Source organism: Rattus rattus, chromosome X (assembly GCF_011064425.1).
Source record: "Rattus rattus isolate New Zealand chromosome X, Rrattus_CSIRO_v1, whole genome shotgun sequence".
In the NCBI taxonomy this organism is placed as follows: Eukaryota; Metazoa; Chordata; class Mammalia; order Rodentia; family Muridae; genus Rattus; species Rattus rattus.
In genome coordinates this window covers 79502512-79522484 of record NC_046172.1, presented here as the reverse complement: position 1 = coordinate 79522484, position 19973 = coordinate 79502512, and the positions used below count along the sequence as shown (strand labels likewise).

The 19973-nt window shown below is 33.4% G+C and overlaps 1 protein-coding gene across 1 annotated transcript in view; it reads left to right on the top strand.

The window, feature by feature from the left end:
- Positions 1-16598, top strand: part of LOC116889168 (cilia- and flagella-associated protein 47-like) — a 36088-nt gene extending 19490 nt beyond the window's left edge. The window contains exons 4-6 of the mRNA XM_032890334.1: positions 158-319; positions 13463-13631; positions 16368-16598. Of these exons, the coding sequence (XP_032746225.1) occupies positions 158-319; positions 13463-13631; positions 16368-16580 (544 nt within the window). The 3' untranslated portion in view covers positions 16581-16598. The remainder of the gene's footprint in view (positions 1-157; positions 320-13462; positions 13632-16367) is intronic.
- The last annotated feature ends 3375 nt before the right edge of the window (positions 16599-19973 follow it).

Genomic DNA, 19973 nt, shown 5'->3' with positions numbered 1-19973 from the left:
AAAACACAAACAACAATCATCTAGATTCTTAAAAGTAAAATGTCTCCCTTTTTTGTGAGCCAAAGAGATACTTTCATTTTAACTATAGATATTTAATTGATATATTTAATCACTTTTCTTCCTGTTGCATTTTTAAAAAAATATTTTTGTATTCAAGGGCTCATATCACATTGAAAGTTGAGTGCATAACAGATGGAATCTGGAAGTTTCCTATAACATTGATTGCTACTGAGCCCGAAGTGGAGGATGTCATTAACATCCAGGGAATAGGTTTATTCAAGACATCTGTCACGGAATTTCGACTAACAAGTCAGACAAGGTATTAACTATCAAGAAGATGTAGGTAACTGGTATTATGAATATAATTATTACTGAAATGTAAAATGAAATTTAAGGTGGACAAAACATGAAAAATTTCTAGACTATTTTTCTTTGATTCTTTTGAAATCTGAAAAAAATCCTTTATAAATTTAATTTTTCACAGTTTTTGTTACTTGTAGCTGAAATATTCATGTGCAAAATAAAAATCAATAAAATAGAAGAACCTGGAGGTCTACAAGTATCTATTAGAGCCAATTGTTTGATGATAGTACTTTTTCTTTTCACTTCTCTTACTAACTTGCTTTTCACTGGCTCTTCTTTTATTGATTTTTCAGGGCTTTGCAATTCTTTGCATACTGTACCACTAAGCTTAACTACATCCAGTTCTATAAACTGACAGAAGTCTCAGCTTTACTAGATACAGTTGAAGATCTAGCTTTCTATTTCATTTCTGCTTCTCCTATATTTTTTCTTCCTCTGTATTTATACTGAAAATATATACATTTCCAAGAAATTTTAAAGGATTTATGAGGATGATAGTCTATTGTGCCTAGCCTTAATTTCTCCTCATTCTTTTGCTTGTCTTTCTTCCTGATGTTATAAGCCACTGTTATATTTATTTTTGTCCAAAGAGTATTCCTTAGCACTTCTTAAGGAATAACCTTCTGGTGAAACGTTCTCAGAGCTTTTGTTAGGATGAGAATTTTTTGTTTCCTTCAATAACAAAGGATACATTTGCTGAATACAGGATTCGTGGTTCAGAGGTCTTTTTCTTTCAGCACTTCTGTCTAGATTTAGTGGCTTCTGTGAAGGAAATTGCTATTTGATGTGGTCCCCTAAGAGCAACATTTCATTTTTCCATAGTCTCTTTAAAGATGTTTTATCCCATTTTAGCTTTCAGAAAACTGATTGTGATGTATTGTGCCATGCAATGTCTGTTATATATGTTGTTACTGTAAGGCCAAATTCCATGAGGAAAAGCAGTCAGATTCTCTTATTCAGTGTCTGGGATGTTAAGGATGTTTACTAAATATATTCTGTAAGGAGAAAGATCTCCAAGTACTTTGGGTTTTGACTTATTAAGTCAAAAGCGAATCAGCTATTTCCATGGTAGTTATTAAACATGGATTTACTTTGAAATACCCTGGGAGGCAAAGAATTAACTAGATGTATTTGTTAGATTTCTAAAGAACACTAACTGATATAATTATTTGCCATTTTATTCAAGAATTTCATTAAACCTTTTTAACTACTGTCTTACTCAGAAAAAGTTTCACCTTACATTTTAGCCCCCTCAGACTTATTTTTTTAAGTTACCATCCAATGTAAGGGGATTCATTATGGAATTTTCATGTATATATGTTGCTCTGCTTTGTTCTACTTTGCTCTTCTTTTCAAACACTTTCAAAAACATTGGAAGATGAGTAATATGGTTGTTTAAATGATGTAACAATTTATATGATTATATATTACACAGAACTATTACAATAGTATATTTAGAATCTGACTCATTTTGAAATATTCAGTGAATAAACTATTCAGATAAAATAGTTATGGGGTTGGCGATTTAGCTCAGTGGTAGAGCGCTTGCCTAACGAGCGCAAGGCCCTGGGTTCGGTTCCCAGCTCCGAAAAAAAAAAAGTTACAGTATGATTAGAATTCTACTCTTTCAGCAATTTAAAAAAATCTCACTAGCATGTATAATATTCCTACTTTAATAAGGCTTAATATAGTTCCTTTGCAATCAGGACGAAAAAAATCAGATTGTATTTTTGGGGTAGATTGCTTATATTAAAAGCATCCTTGTTTACTGACAAAGCTGTATCATGGGCTAGAAATCAATATCTTCTCACATTCCTCCATAACTAAATGACCTATGTGGCAAATGGACTTTCTTCATTTTCTATTACAGTAGAGGTGCTTTAAATGATCTATATCACAAGCTGTATGTGTGAATACTGTACAGATGAAATATAGATGAGAACCTAGGTTACAACTTCTAGAAACATTCAATTATCTTTATTTTATTGTTTGGAAATAATTCATAGAGTTCCTAACAATCATTTTATTATATTCTGTCCTTTAAAATTTTACATGTATTTATTATGTATATGTGTTTGTGTTTGTGTGTGTGCATGCGTATTTGTCACAGAGTGTATTCAGAGCTTAGAAGACAACTAGCTTTTTTCTTCCTTCCCATCATGTGAGTTCTAAGGATTAAACACAAGATGTCAAGTTTTGGTGACAAGCACCCTTAGGTACTGAGACATTTTGCCAGCTCTATATTATACTTATAATCAACCACTCTGTAGTATCCTTTAAACTCATTCTAATGAAAAACATATGAGCAAAATAATTTGAATAGAAAATAAGACAAGATCGCCTTATTAGCTAATTTATGATTGCTGTTGATAGATGCAATTAAATAACGTTATCATTAAAGAAACAAACAATAAAAGGAAACCTCAGAATTTTGTATGACACCGAAGAAAACTCTGTATGAATATCTCATCATGATTAATTTATTTTCATTAGCCTAATTTTTCTCAATTTAATTAGAAACTTTCTTCACTTAATTCATTGGAAATAGAAACCAAGCACTATACAGTCACAAAGAGGGGGCATGAGCATATTATCCTCTGCTGAATATCCAGTTTATGCCAAATGCATTATTATTTCTTCTCACATTGTTTTATGAAAAATCCTAATTTTAGTCAACTCTAACTATACAATTTGTTTTACAGATATGTATATTTAACATACTATTTCCTATGATAAAAGGTCAAGATTTTATGCATAGCTTGTCTTCAAAGAAAAAGAAATTAGTTCAATTCTCACATTCTTGGTTCCCTTTAAACAGTAATATTTTTAATTTCACTAGGACTTTTGAGAAGAATGGAGCAGTTACAAAATCTACTTTCTCAAGTTGCCATTCATTCTGTTTCTGTGGTATCTTAATTTTTAAAATGTCTTGAAAGTTCTTTTCTTCTACTTTTTGGACTCCTACCATGTAATAAAGGGCATATGATTCCTTCTCTAACACAATTTTTGTGAATTTATTTAATAGTGGGAAAAGAGATAGCTATATGGTTTCCTTTAAAAACCGTACTGAAAGAAACGAAAAGAAAAAAATCTACTTAATTATAATCAAATAATTCTGAGTAGAATTTTATTACTGACATTATTTTAAACATTTTGTTCAAAATCAGAATATTTGTCACTTCATCTACTATATAATATTGCAATGTGTTTAAGAGAATTCTCAGGAAAAAGAGAACTGTGAATAGAATTACTTCAGTAGATTTCAGTAAGCATTTTCATAGGGATAAATGTGTTTATCAGGAGTTCTTGTACATCAAATAGTATTTGACAAATTCATTCAAACTGTGAAAAGGAAACAGGCTCTTGAATTCTCTTACTGAATTAACTATATAGAATCCCAAACAAATCCAAAATTCCATAATTGTATCTTCTAAAGTAGAGATTTTATTCTCTTTGAGGTCATCTTGAAAAAGTACATAGAGAATGCAGCCAACCTGGGATACATATTGAGACACTTAGAAAATGCTGATGCATGAAGAAAATCTGATGAAATGGTTTTGTAAGCTGTTTTATCAAAGATTTCTTACTGACCCAGATGAATTGCTTTCAAATGTTCCAGATGGGGAACAAAACATATTTTAAAATCTTAAAAGACCACTACAATTTGATGGCAATTTCCCCCTTTGGAAATCATATAGATCTCCTCTCTGCTTTAGTGTCATTATTTATCTGAGAAAATATTTCAGCTTTCTGAATACAATTATTGTCTGCCAAGAATGGACATCTGCATTCCTTTAAGACATACATGGAAAAAGATATTTCCCCACATACAGTTAATGGTATTATTATGAAGGAAAATAAATAATTTATTTCCAATAAATAGTAACACTATATAAATATAAGAAAATGGAAATGTACTTAAGTGACTATTCTTGATCAGTGTAGTCTCATTAAACTGTTTTCCCTAAAACCACAGTAACATCAATACTACATATGTATTACATACCTATTAACTATTTATAATATATAAGATTATTCAATGCTAATGATACTACAAATTTTGTATCACTACCTAATTTACATAAATACATATGTACCTATACACAAAAACACATACATATTTATATTTTTTCAATATTTTATATTGAATTATAAGTTACCAGATTTGGAAGTGCTCAATAACTAGGGTGCCTCTTTAACTAACATGCCTCAGTTCCTGCCAACTACTTTCTGGCCACATTCCAACAGAGAAATAATACTTTTTCATGTTCTTCTCTTTGATGTTATACAAACCTCTGATTTGGGCAATTCCCAATTGTAGTAGCATAGAATACATCGTAAATGTTTCAGATATAATTTAAGTACTAAATCTCTTAGAAAATTACTAAACACTTCTGTTATTTTTGAAACATTGCCAACATTAGCTTTGTTGAGTGTAAGCAAAATAAGTATCACCAAGAAATGCCATATACACGAACAGGACTTTTTTCTCACAGATAGAAACTGAACCTTATGCCTCAGACATAATAGTCAAGTACTATGCCTCTGAAATATATCCCTGGATCCTTTTGTAATGTGATTTGAGACAGTTTTGCTGTTATATAGTCAAGCTTTGAGCTTGCAATCCTTTTACATCAGGCTGCCTAATAGTTAAGATTACAGGACTGTACCACACACTAAACTCAATACTAAAAATTCAATACTAAATCAAGTATTGAAACAGAGGATCTGTACGTTCATTTTGTTTCGTCAGTTGTGCCTCTCAATAAATGCTTAGACACAGGTATTCATGAATAAAAACGTAAGTCAATAAAGTACTTAAAGCACTTACAAACCTTCCGAAAGTCAAATAATCTGAAAAATGGACAGTTGGGACTAGGTAGTGATAATCTTATTGAAGATATATTTAGAACTTAGGTTTGAACAAGTTGCATAATTAAGCCATTGCTAACAGAACAAGAAAAGATTTTATGTGTGATCCAGTAGCAATCATATTCCTTGAGAGGTATTGGAAAAAGACATGCATGCTGCTTGGGTACTATATGAAATGATTTCTCACTGTTGTCACTTCTACATGTCATTTTTCCTGTTCCTCTAAATCCTATTATTGATGGTCAGGTCAGCAGTGTATATTTCACTATTCTTTGTTGTTATAATTATGAAATATATTGTAGACCAGGAGGGGTGGCACATGACTTGAATCTCGGCATTCAGGAGGCAGAGGTAGGTATAACTCTGAGTTTAAGGTGAGCCTGATCTATAGGCTACAGATTTGATCTGTACACCCACAGACACACACACACACACACACACACACACACACACACACACACACAGAGAGAGAGAGAGAGAGAGACAGAGAGAGAGAGACAGACAGACAGACAGACAGAGACAGAGAGACAGAGAGACAGAGGCAGAGAGACAGAGAGACAGAGGCAGAGAGACAAAGAGAGAGATGAATAAGAGAGAGCGAAACAGAGACAGAGGAGAATAAAATACTTTGTAGAATACCCGATCAGTATCTACTCTGTTGTTTCATGTAGTAAATCTTGTGTGTTTCCTGATGCTTCCAGTAGCTCCTCAGTTAAAGTACACACTGCCATCATTGTTAAACACTGCTCACAATTTTCTAAATCAAGAAATTAATTTTTGCTTATATCTATTGCCCTATGTCCATCTCAAACCACTGTTCAAACATCAACCTGAAAGGATCACATATTCTTGTATTTGCTTCTGTATTACTGGCTATTTCTTTATTTGCTCCTTCTTGTTTACCTATCCTTTAAACATTGCTGTTTCCCAGAACCTGATTTCTCCCCTTTTGTCTATCTTCCTTTCCTAGATAATTTATAAATGTGCTCTATCCTTGTCATCTAACCTTTGAAGAATACAAATATGTTTCAATTCCTGACCTTTTCCCCAACATCAAACACACACACACACACACACACACACACACACACACACACACACACACACACACACACACACACACACACACATCAATTTTCTGTTACAAATAGACATATATAATGCTAATTGTTAACATGAAATTTCAAAATATAAATTATTTCTCTTGCAAAGAAGGTCTCTTTACAGACTTCTTTTTAAGTGAAGGATAATTCTAGTTTTACACATGCCTCAGAGAATGCAACAAATTTATGTTTCTCTTTTTTTGCTTCCTATCACTTATGACTCATTGGAAAAAATGGTCGCACAGTCTATGAAATATAAGCATAACCCAGTTTTTTTTCACCATTACTACTAGTGCTTTATCTATCCCCTAATCTTTTTGCCTTGATTCTTACAGAGCCTTGTTGTTCTGCCTGATTGCTACTACTCGTGTTTTCACTTTGTAGTATTTCACAGCATGACCAGGTCCATCCTTTAAAGTGTATTCCCATCGTTGGTCTGGCCAGGCCACCTGATATATCCATTTTCTTTAAATACCTATTCCCTTTCTGTTCCATAGCATTGATCTGATCTAATGTCTAGTGTTGTACTGTATTCTAAACCTTTTTGCTTTATGCTTTTGTTTTAACATTCTCTATACAACTCACTTTTGAGTAAATAGACCATTAGTTATACTTTGCACTGCTGAATTCCATCACACCATTAAATAAGTGACATGGATGTGCTTCAAAACATTCCTTAAAATGAAAAGGAGAAAACTCTATCATCTTTTTTTTTTTTTTTTTTTGTGAAGTCTGATAGGAACACAAGAAAGAACTTAGATGAAAAATATATCAATATATTTCCAAAGCAAATTTAAGTACACATCAAAAAGCTCATCTGCTGAAACACTGTGATTTATTATAGGATGAAAGCATAGCTCAAGATATGCAAATCTATAAATGCAGTACATCAAATTAATATACTAAGGGCAGAAAGATTATGAAAATGTCTTAGATACAAAAATAGCTTAGATAAAGTCTGAAACAGGCCACCCTCACAAAAGACCTAAAAATAAACATCAGCACACAAGAGACTATATATGGCATAACTACTGTCAACATTATACAAAATGGGAAAGACCCAAAAATATTTGCACTAATACCATGGGTTAAGTATACCCTCCTTCTCCATTCTTATTGAATGTATTCTTTGATGTATTTCTTGAATAAGACAAAAAGATAAAATAAAAGCAAATAGGAAAAATTGATCTATTCCTGTTTAGAGACAGTTCTTACACATGGGAAGACTTAAACAATGAAATATAAAACTGTAATAATTGACAAATACTTTTAGCAGAGTAAGAGAATACAAAACCAATATAAATATAGCAACTTTTCTGTATACTAACAACAAACGATGGTGAGAAATATTTAGGGAACTAATCTCATTTACAGTAGCACTAAAAATTCATAAAATTCTATAAATAAGTAAATAAATAATAGATATCATCACAGGAATTAAAATGGAAATGAAAGGAATGCAAAAAACCAATGAAACAGAGGTAAATCATTAAAAACAGTTGACAAAGTATTTATTGTTGTTCATTTATTTTTGCACTCCAGATTTTATTCCCTTCTGGTCCATCCCCTGACTGTTCCACATCTCATACCCCTCCCCAGTCTCCACAAAGATATTCCCACCCTACCCATCTCACCAGTCTTCTAAACTTCCTGGCACCTACAGTCTCTTGTGGGTTAGGTGCATTTTCTCTGGCTGAACCAAGACTCTGGAGTCCTCTTCTGTATATGTGTTTGAGGACTCATCTCAGCTGGTGTATCTCAGTTGGTGGTCCAGTGTGTAAGAGATCTTAGGGGTCCAGGTTACTTGAGACTGCTGGTCTTCCTACAGGGCTGCCTTCTTCATCTTCCTTCAGCTTTTCCCTAATTCAACCACAGGGGTCAGCAGCTTCTGTTCATTGGTTGGGTGCACATATCTGCATCTCTCTCTTTCAGCTGCTTTTTGGGTATTTTGGAGAGCAGTCATGGTAGGTCCCTTTTTGTGAATGCCCCATAGCCTCAGTAATGGTGTCAGGTCTTGGGGTCTCCCCTTGAGCTGGATCCCACTTTAGGCCTGTCACTGGACCTTCTTTCCCTCAGGCTCTTCTCCATTTCCATCCCTAGAGTTCTTTCAGAAAGAAACATTTATGGATCAGTTTTGACTGTGGAATAGCAACCCCATCCCTCACCTGATGCTCTGTCTTTCTGCTGGAAGTTTGTTCAATATGTTCTCTCTCCCCACTGCAGGCCATTTAATATAGGATCCCCCCTCTTTGAGTCCTAAGAATCTCTCACTTCCCAGGTCTCTGGTACATTCTAGAAGGTCCTCCCAACCTCCTTCATCCCAAAGTCACCTGTTTCAATCTTTCTGCTGGGTTCAGGGCTTCAGTTGGACCCAATACCAGATCATATTCCTCTCTACCCTCACTCTTATCCCTTTTCCCTACCCTGTCCCTCCCTTCCTCTTCCTTTGTTGTTGCTTTATCTCCCTTCCAAGTGGAACTAACTCAGTTGGGCCCTTCTGCTTGTTGATCTTTCTGAGTTCTGTGGACTGTATCTGTCCTGCTTTTGTTTTGTTTTTGTTTTTGTTTTTGTTTTTTCGTTTTTTTATTGTGGGCGAATATCCACTAATTAGTGAAAATGTACTGTGCATGTCCTTTTGGGTCTGAGTTATAATGGTATTTTCTAGTTCCATCTATTTGCCTGCAAAACTCAGGATGTCCTTATTCTTAATAGCTGAGTAGTATTCCATTGTGTAAATGAACCACATTTTCTGAATCCATTCTTCTATTGTTGGACATCTGGACTGTTTCCAGTTTCTGGCTATCACAAATAAGGTCGCTATGAACATAGTTGAACACATTCCTGTTCCTCTGTGGCATGGTGGTGGATCTTTTGGGTATATTCCCAAGAGTGGTATTTCTGGGTCTTTAGGTAGGTCTATTTCAAAAAATAAAAGATTTTAAGTTCCAGAGGGGATGGAGGACAACAGGAAAACAAAGCCCTTTGACTCAACTAAGATGCATATGAGCTCACAGAAACTGAAGCCTCAAGGACAGAGCCTATAAGGCATCAAGTCCTCTGCTTATATATTACAGTTATGAGCTTAATATTTTATGGGCCTTCTGCCTGTGAGAATGAATGGGGCTCTGACTATTGGGTCTGCTCTTGGGACTCTTTTCTTCCTGTCGAGTTGCTGTGTCCAATGTTGATATGAAAGTTTTTCCTTCACTTCATTATATTTTATTTTTTATGTTTGGATAATATATATTATAAGCTTGTTCTTTCCCAATGAGATACAACAAAGGAATGGATCTGTAGGGGAGGGGAGTTTTGGAGGAATTGGGAAGAGTAGAGGGAAGACTTTCTATGGCTAGGATATATGTATCTAGAAAATCATCTCTTCCTCTTAGATTTCTAATATAGATTTCATAAATGCTATAATTTATTTGGCATGTGTTACAGAGTCTACCTTTTTACCTCAAGTTTTATTAATTAGATCTGCCATATTGATTTCCACAGTGGCTGAACAGGTTTGTACTCCCACCAGCAATGAGAATGTTCCACGTACTAACTAATGCTATTGCTATTGCTATTGCTATTGCTATTGCTATTGCTATTGCTATTGCTATTGCTATTATTCTTAGCCATTTGGACAGGTGTAACACAACTCTCAAAGTAGTTTGGATTTATAAAAGGATTTCTGGCCATTACTAGGCTATAGTGTCAAGAAATATTTTTTTCCACTGGGACCACTCCATACTGAGCTTCGTGCAAGTGTCATATGCTATGTGCTAGAGTGCTTTCTCTCTTCCTCTCCATATTTCTTGCTTATCCTCTTCCCATTAAAATTATTAACTTTCTGTTATGGAAGCACCAAATTTTTTCTTAGGCCTTGCCTCTCCCTAACCTGTGATTGTGATTGAGCACTCTGGAATAGATTCTGAATTGCCCAGTTCTAATTTCCACCTTTCTTTGTTTCTTTACAACTAAAATCACCCACCTACTAGTCTAGCAGTTCTCTAGCTAGCCCAGGCTTATTCCCTGAAGGTTCTAGCAGTCCATGAATAGACATCTACTATCTCCCTTCTGTAGATTTTTTTACATTTTTTTCTTTACAGAGGAAAGCTCATCTTGTTTCCATATATAATCCTTTAAATGTGCTACTTATTTTTTATTAGTAGTTTGATTCTGTGATATCAAAGGTACTACTCACCCATAGTCTTACTTTTTATACAGTCATTATCTCCTTATGAAATCAGCCGATACTGGACTCATTACATAAGATGGGAAGTTTTCATTTCATTTATCTTCAGTGTTGAATAGTTTGAGAGAATTCTATGTTAAATCTACTTTAAAGAATATGTTAGATGGGCTAGCAAGGGGCGTCAGCATGTAAGAGATCCTGGTCCTAAGCCTGAGAAGTCCAATCTCTGAGACCCACATAGTAGAACAAAATATTGACTCCCACAGGATATCATTTGGTATCCACCTATGGACCTTGACGTACATGTACACAAACATGCACATATATACATATATGTACTCACATTCATACACTTGTGCCTGCACACAGATACACACAAAATAAAATAACATGTAATAAAATATATTTTGAATGCTGGTAGCATATATTAATGAACTAATCTGATGGATATAATCTTGTTAGTAATAGTCTGGTTAGATTTTCAATTTGTCAGTTGTAGAGATTATGTATTTCTGAATACTTGACCTTCTTTCCTGTTATCTCTTAGTCTAGGCTTATAATTGTTCTAAATACTATCTGGTGAACATTTTTATTTCTAAAGTTTCTCTTATATTCTACCTTTTAGTTTTGGTTAATTTAAATATCTTCCTTTTTAAGGTAATCTGGCTATACTTCTGTTGCCTTAGCTGAAATTTCAACAAGCTAACTCATAATTTTACTGTTTTTCATGTGTTTTCTTTTGTTTAAATTTACCCTGTTATATCTTTTTTCTGATAACTCTAGATAAAATTTATCCTTATTTTTATTTGTTTTTATATATTTGTTCTCCTATTTTTGGAGGTGTAACATAAACTCTCAAAGTAGTTGGAGGTATAACATAAAGTATAACATAAAGTAAAATTACTTAGGGGTAAGTTTAAACAAGGATTAATACTGAATGACAGGTAGCATTCATCCAAGAGGATATGTGATAGGGGAATTTTCATCACAGGAAACTTTTAAATTACTAAGGAAAGTATTACCACTGCCATATTGAAGCAGTCCATTGATATATATTATTTTTCTAGAAATTTGTTGATTTCCTTCATAATTTTCAACTCTTCTTAAATATGATTACATGTAATAGTCTATTGTATTTCTGTTAATTTCTGAGACATCTGTCATAGTGTTTATCTACTTCATTTTTTATTATGTCACTTTTTTGAAATGTCTGTGGGGTGGGATTATAGCTCAGTTGACAGAAAGCTTGCCTAGCACACAGGAAACCATTCCTAAAACTGCATAAACTAGGCATCGCATTACATTCTTTTAATCTCTGCACTCTACTTGAACATACTGCAGGATTAAAGTCTTAAAGTAGTCCTCTGCTACATAGTGAGTTTTGGACCAGCACAGCATTCAAGACACCCTGCCTCAAAAAAGATAATTTTTTAAAAAGAATTTGGTAGCCAAATGTGGCCATATCCACCTGTAAGCTCAGCTTCTTAACTTGTTTCTAGGTTCCTCACAAAGAGAATTTTTTCATATATATTTCTAAATTGATGTATCTCAGGAGAAGGGAGATTTATGGATTTCTGTGGATGTCTATCATCTTCCTGTTATAATACTTCCAGACACTCTGTGTTACTCAGCTTATTTACTGCATCACTTATAATTTCCTAGGACTGTTTATAAAATATTTAAAATGTTTATTAATTTAAGCCATGCCAAAATTGGGATACAAAAAAATTAAGTAAACTTCTTGGACTTCTATATAGAGCTGTAATTCAAATACAGGCCGTCCATGCCTACAAAAAGTGTTCTTCAATCTTCTACTAGGATACTCAATACATGTTTGTTGAATGGATCAGTATCACAGCTTAAATCTCCTCTGTATCTTTTTCTATGTTGCAATATTTTACCTGTTTTTAGAAGCCATGTTTGATCTTTTACATGCATCTCTGTTCTGAACTTAAAACTTTCTTGCAGTGTACTTCTACCCTGCTTTATTCAACTAAGAGATATCTCAACATTTCTTTTCTCAACTCTAGTTGATCATGTCATGAAATAGTAACTTGAAACATGACTGTCACTTCACTTCATACTTTAATAATCTATCTTCATGGCTATAAATATTTATTGAGTCTCTTGTAATCTTATAGTACTTAGCAAGCAGAGAGCTACTGATAAGCAAATAGCATAATGGAACAGCAGTAGAGTCAAAAGGATTTATAGTAGCTTTAGTGGCCAGTTGTTTTGCATACCAATTTATTTACAAATGACCAAGTTTTCTTCTGGGATACTGAATTCTGCCAATTTTTATAGGAACAACATGTATCATAGTATAGTATGAACATAGGATGTACATGAAAAAATCTTCGGGATTTTATTTTGGCACCATGAGGGAGAATAAATGATAGTATGCTAGTTACATTTTGTCAACTTGACACAAACTATATTCACCTAAATAGAGAATGTCAGCTGAGAAATTCCCAACCCTACACTGGTCCATGAGCATGACTTTTAATCATTGCCTTGAGTGACAACTGATATGGGTGGACTTATCACTGGGCAAGTTGTCCTGGATCTATAAGAAAGCTAAGTATGGACAGGGGAAGCAAGCCAGTAAGTATTGTTCCTCTGGTTCCTGTCTGCTCCTCATTAAGATCCTACCCTGACTTGCCTTAACAATGGACAATGATTGCAATGTGTATGCCAAATAAACCTTTTTTTTCTGAGTTATTTTGGTCATGATATCTCATCAAAGCAACAGGAAAAAAATGTGGGACATATACTATTTAATAATTTTCAAAATTTTACTGCACACATTTTTGTAAACATTCAGTATTACTTTTGAATTATAGGTCTATTGAAGCAGAATTTACATTATAGTCACCATTTTCTCACAAATTCAATGATGTAATGACCAATTTGATATATTATATTCATGATTTTTTTCTAGGTATTATGAGGCATTTGAAGCCCATTTTCTGCCAGGTAGTGATCGAGAGTTTTTTGTAAAACCTCATTCTGGAGAACTCCCTCCATTTTATACAAAAGGAATTGTCATCGTTGTAGGATTTAAACCTCGAATGTACAGTAAAAAATATCAAGCAACACTTGTAATACAGGTAAGTTTTAGAGCACACAACTTTTAATTTTCAAAGCCAAATAATTCAAGGATGGAATATAACAAAATAATTTGTTAAAACTAAGAGAAATTAAGGAATTATTTATATTTCACGTTTAAAAATTATGGAAGAATATAAAATAAAAACAATTTGTATAATCACAACACTTTCTTTAAAAAACGTTCTTACTCAAAGACTTTATATAGGTTTGTAATAAACCTTTTGAAAATGTTAATTAAAGCATATTATCAAAATGTTGACGTTAAATAGAAAGTAAACATTTTTAATTAAACAATGCATCGTAAATTAGGCCATTTCTATATTGTTAAAGTTATTGTTTTGTTAATAGGTAAAATAGATACAGTTTTGAAAATTTATCTAGCAAGAGAAGTATCTTTATAGAATTTTATACATACTTTAGAATGAGAAATGTTGGGATAAAATTACAACTTCTAAATTATTTGAAGTGATACATATTATCACGACAATTTACAAAAAAACTCAGCTCTATAACTCCTGATTCCAAAGAAACCCCTAGACTTTTAAACTAAACAACAATTAAAAACTGCCATCCGTGGAAAAATTGTCATTATTTTTATGAATATTGAAAATGAAAATTTAGTTATTGTTATTTTTCATTGTTTGAAGATTTTGCACAGCAAAGGACATAAGAAATGAAGCCTCCTTGTTGACATATTAATGGAAATTTATATGGGAGACAAATTGACATTGAAACATGTTTAAAAATTATTATTTTGCCAGAAGTTCTGTGATGTATCTGTAATCTCATCATTCAGAAGCAAAGGCTAAAGGATTCAAATTTAGAAGTTAGCCTAGGCAGCAGTGTGAGACTAAATTTCAAAAAGAAAAAAAATGATATTAGTTTATTGATTTAAGTTTTACTATTTGAATTCAAATATGTGCAGAATATGTAATGTGTAATTTACATCTAATAAAATATGCAATTTCATGTTGTTTGTTGTCCTGTTTGTAGATTATATAAATACCTGGGAAATCTAGGTTTAAACATTCACTTAGTGAATCTTTATTTTCAATTTTGAGAAATATGTGTAGAATTAACAAAAATTATAAATAAAGTATTTGCAGTTCTGTGAAGATTTTATTTTGCTTTAATTATGACCTCCTAAAAAACGTATAGCAAAATATCTAAACATGAAAATTCATATTAGAGGCATTATTCTACATTTCATATTTCTAATGTATTCCTGCATTGTATTATATATAATAAAATAGAAAAACATTTAAATATTACTTCTAAAGAAATCTCGTTAGCATGAAACAATAAGAAAGGACATTCTAAATCCTCTTTAATATTTATTTCATTTAAGGCAGATCCTTAAAAAATTAAACTTAAATAGCCTATTTCTTACAGTATACTTGGAAATAAGTACAGGGAAGCCAGGCAGTATGTGAAATACAGAAGAAAAGGAAATCAATAAAATCATCTACCACAGTGAGAAACTGGAAATTAATCACATGACGAATATCTGGGAAATAATGTATTATAATTATCACCTTGAAATTTTCATACCCAAGGTGGGCAGGAATATAAGGGTTTTATATACCACTTGACATTATTCCTGTTATTGAGTGAAGAGTGGACTCAGAGACAGTTAAGTATCCAACAACAATTGAAACACCTACTGGAGTTATTGGAGAAGAAAATCTAAAAAGAGTTGAAACACTAGGTATTGGAAAGTACATCATTCACTCAAATGAAAACACCAGGAAAATGTGGGTGACCATAGAGCGTATGTGTTAATGGATAAATGTCAATTGTTTTTTATCTTGTCGGTTGCCCTTAACAGCCCCTGTCATTCATCCATGAGGTCATTAGCTTTGGTTGATTTCATTTCAAAACAATGACAACATTAAAATATGAAAATAACATCTGTTCAAAATGCCATTTTTAGTAAATAATGTAGTGAAGTACTATGGTTAATTGACTTTTTAAATATCAATACTAATTCCATAAGATATTAATGATATTGGCCTATTAATTTATTCCTGCCCATTGAGATGATTTAGTGAGTAAATGTGCTTACTACCAAGATTGATAGAGACTTGCATTCAGTGCCTTCTGGGAACTCACATGGTAATAGGTGAAATCTGTTTCTCATACTTTGTACTCACACTTCCACATGCACACAACAGTACATGAGCATGCATGAACAAGCACATGTGTGGTGCATGCATACATACAGACATACTAAACAAATCAAGAATAAAAGTAGTAATTTATTCTATTTTGAATCCTGTCTTGATTATTTTTAAAAGAAAATTGGATAGAAGATATAGATCACTTATATCAGCAAAATAGTATTGAAATTATGTAATTGTTCATATTTATATTTGGCTTGGGGAAATTTAATCATAGGTAAAACTGCAAAGCTTTTAGTCTTTATTTTGTAAAATAGCCTTTTATTTTGTTACTAGCTTTATTTAGAGAAATGTCAGGAACAGTGTCCTTAAATCGCATGCAAACATACTGACTCAATCATTGTAAAATTATTGTAGTCCTCATTGAAATTTATGAAATACAATTGTGACTTTAATATATTTTGTTATCATTTTAAGTCTTGAACATAAAATGTTGTTAATAGTACAAGCCTTTTCCATGTCACATATAATAAATAGAAACTATTAATAATGATGTTTCTCTAATTTTTCTAGGTCTCTTGATATTTCTTATACTATCTTTCTCTTAATTTTCAGACAGATGAAATATATTGGTTGTATGAAATAAATGGGTTACCTCCATCACCAAGATCAATGATACATGTAAAACCCAAAATTGATGCTACTAACAAGATATATGACTGCATGCCCCCAATTCGTCACAATTTTATTCGTGAAAATGCTAAACTTCGAAGCACAGGAGTATCTTCTACTGTTAAAGGTGCTCCTTTATTCAAAAAGCATAAATAAATTTTTTAAACATTTCTTGGTCATATTGAATAAGTTGTATTGAATATTTTGTTTATTATCTAGTTTTTTTTTTTAATTTTTTAACGCTAGCTATATATACTTTTAATAGGATACAGTTAATTTCTGGCTTATATTTGTGTTTAAAATAGAGTTCAAATACAAATGTTGCAATTTCTTTACTTTTGAAGTACAAGACTGAAACATGATTTAATGACAATATTTTTAAAAAACAGTGTTGATATTAGATGGCAATTTTTTACACTAAAAAGATTAGTGATAAATTTTGCACATTACATGAAGTATTCGTTATTTTCCATAATTGATATTTATAAAAAACATGTTACCTAGTGATTTTTCCTGATATTTTATTTTTAACTACTTTATATCTTTATGACAGGCCTCTCTCTTCTCCCACTTCAGCCCAACCATGCCGTCCAGCTAGGGAGACATAGATCCAATGGCAGGGAACAGAAAGTAAGATAGCCTCCACTCCACTTTGTAGGTGTCTCATATGAATATCAAGCTACACATTTGCTAGAAATATGTAGGGCACCTAGATCCAGCACCTCCATGCTCTGTGGTAGGTGGCCCAGGCTTTGGAACCCTTCATGGCCCCAGATTAGTTGACTCCGTAGGTCTGCTTTTGATGTCCTTGACCACTCTAACTTGCTCAGTTCTAATCTCCACTGTTTGACAAGACTCTCCAAGATCCACCAGATATTTGTTTGTGGGGCTGTGCTTCTGCTTCCATCTGCTACTGGATGAAACCTCTCGGGATACATGTATGAGAGGTTCCTATGTGCAAGTATATCATCTTGCCTCGCTACAGGAGGTGATTTTTGAGTTGGTACACATATATTAATATATATTCCTTATACTTTTTATAATTCTATATTACATTCCTGAAATATGTAGGTATATCTCAATATGAAAAAGAAGCATCTTTAAAATATATTTGCATTTTTATTTATGTGCCTACGTATTGTGCATGTGTGTGTGCGTGTGTGTGTTTGTGTGTGTGTGTGTGTGTGTGTGTGTGTGATTCAATGTACACCATATGTACAAGAACCTATGGAAGCCAAAAGTGTGCATTAGATTACTCTGGAACTGAAGTAACAGATGGTTTTTAGCCACTATATGGGTGCTGGAGACTGAATGTTGATCCTCTGCAAAAGTAGTGAGTACTCAGTCATCTCTGAGACATCTCAGCAGCCTCAATAAAACTTATTAAATGGATATCTGAAAAATAATCATTTACCAAAGCAAAGCAATATACTGAAACCAGGAAGAATATAAAATAAACAGTCTAGGGCATCTTGAAAATATTTTGACACAAATGACTATCTTTGTGACTAATGGTGTGTAGTTATCCTTTCATTAAACAAATTTCATATCTTCAAATTAAGGAGCTGTGTGTGACCTATGGACAAATGTAGCATGCCTATCTTTTATTTTATTCATACTCAAGGTCTAGTTAAGATTAAATTTTGTATATTAATGGATGGAAGAATCAGTTTAAGATTATATGACTGACAAATTATTGAGAACACACATTTAATTCACTATGAAAAACTTTTATTAAAATATAACAATATTATATGTCTATATATATGCACATATACATATATGGGGGGGAGCTTTTCACTCTGTAGCCCTGCCGATAGCCCTGACCATTGGTTTGCATTCTTCTTTGTGTAGACAACCAGTTAGTCTAGCACTACTGGCTGAAGATAATTTTCTTTTCCTTTTTATGGTTTTGGCTTCTTTGACAAAAAAAGTGCCTGTAGGTGTGTACGTTTATTTCTGGGTCTTTGAATCAATTGCATTGATCAACCTGTTTGTTTCTATAACAGTACCATGGAATATTTATTACTATTACCCTGAAGTACAGCTTGAGATCAGGGACAGTGATTTGTCCAAAAGTTCTATTATTCAAGATTGTTTTAGCTAGCCTGCTTTTTTGTTTTTTTCCATATCGAGTTGAGAATTTTTTTTTGAAGATCTGTAAAGAATTGTTTTGGAATTTTGTTGAGAATTGCATTGACTCTGTAGATTGCTTTTGGTAAGATGGACTATGTTAACCCCACTGATCCATGAGCATGAGTGATCTTTCCATCTTCTGATATCATTCTCAATTTCTTTCTTAAGGGACTTGAACTTCTTGTCATACAGGTCTTTCACTTGTTTGGTTGGAGTAACACCAAGGTATTTTATATGGCTATTGTGGCTATTGTAAAGGGCATTGTCTCCTTTACTTCTTTCTCAGCCTATTATCATTTATACACAGGAGGGATACTAATTTCTTTGAGTTATTTTTTTGTGTCAAGGCACTTTGATAAATGTGTTTATCGGCTGTAGGAGTTCTCTGATAGAATTTTAGGATCACTTAAATATTATCATGTCATCTTCTAATAGTGATACTTTGATTTCTTCCTTTCTAATTTGCATTGCCTTGATCTCTGTTAGTTGTCTTATTGCTAGCTAGAACTTCATGTAATTTATTGAAGATATAGGGAGAGAGTGGACAGCTCTGTCTTGTCCATGATTTTAGGAAAAATGCTTTCAGTTTCTCTCCTTTCAATTTGATATTAGCTATTAACTTCCTATATATTGACTATATTATGTTAAATATGCACTTTGTATTGCTGATTCCTTTGTATTTACAAAACTATGAATAAAGGAATTATTTAAATGGTACATATTGTTTGCTTTGCACTGTTATCTGACTGTAATAACCTTGATTTCATGCCTCTGTAGGGGGAGGTGCTGATACTGAGGTCTGTTTCCCTAATCGGTTTTTGATTTAGTCAAATAAAGGAGGCTGGGAGCCACTTGCTGGGCGGAAGGGACAGGTGGAACTTCCATGTCCCAGGAGGAAAAAAGAGACACGGGGAAAGAGTGGACTTTTCCACCAGGCTTTGGAACAAGAGGCATGCCACATTCATATAAGATCTCAGGAAAGCTAGAACCAGCACCTCTGTCACCAGCAAATGGCCAAGGAGGTCAGTAGGGGGTATTTGAGCCCAGCAATTGTGCTGGCAGGCAAATTCTAAAGTAATAAAGCTCTCTGAGTGTTTTTCTTTTATGGAGCAAAGGTATGGGGGAGGAGGGGAGCTAGCTTGGTGGAGCTAAGCCTGGAGGAAAGAAAGGAAGCCAGAAGTGGCCAGTGTGAGGGCAACAGCTCCAGGGTCACAGCTCCTGGGGAAAGGTTTTAGCATGTTTTATTAACACTACATGCAACATCTATCTTCCCTATGTAATAATTAGTTAACTGTATAATCAAGGTTTGGAATTGTAAGTTCCCAACCCTCAGTCAGTGGTACTTACTCGAAGACACCCCCGAGTGAGACACTGAGACACATATCGACACAAAAGCAACAGGTTTGTTTTCCA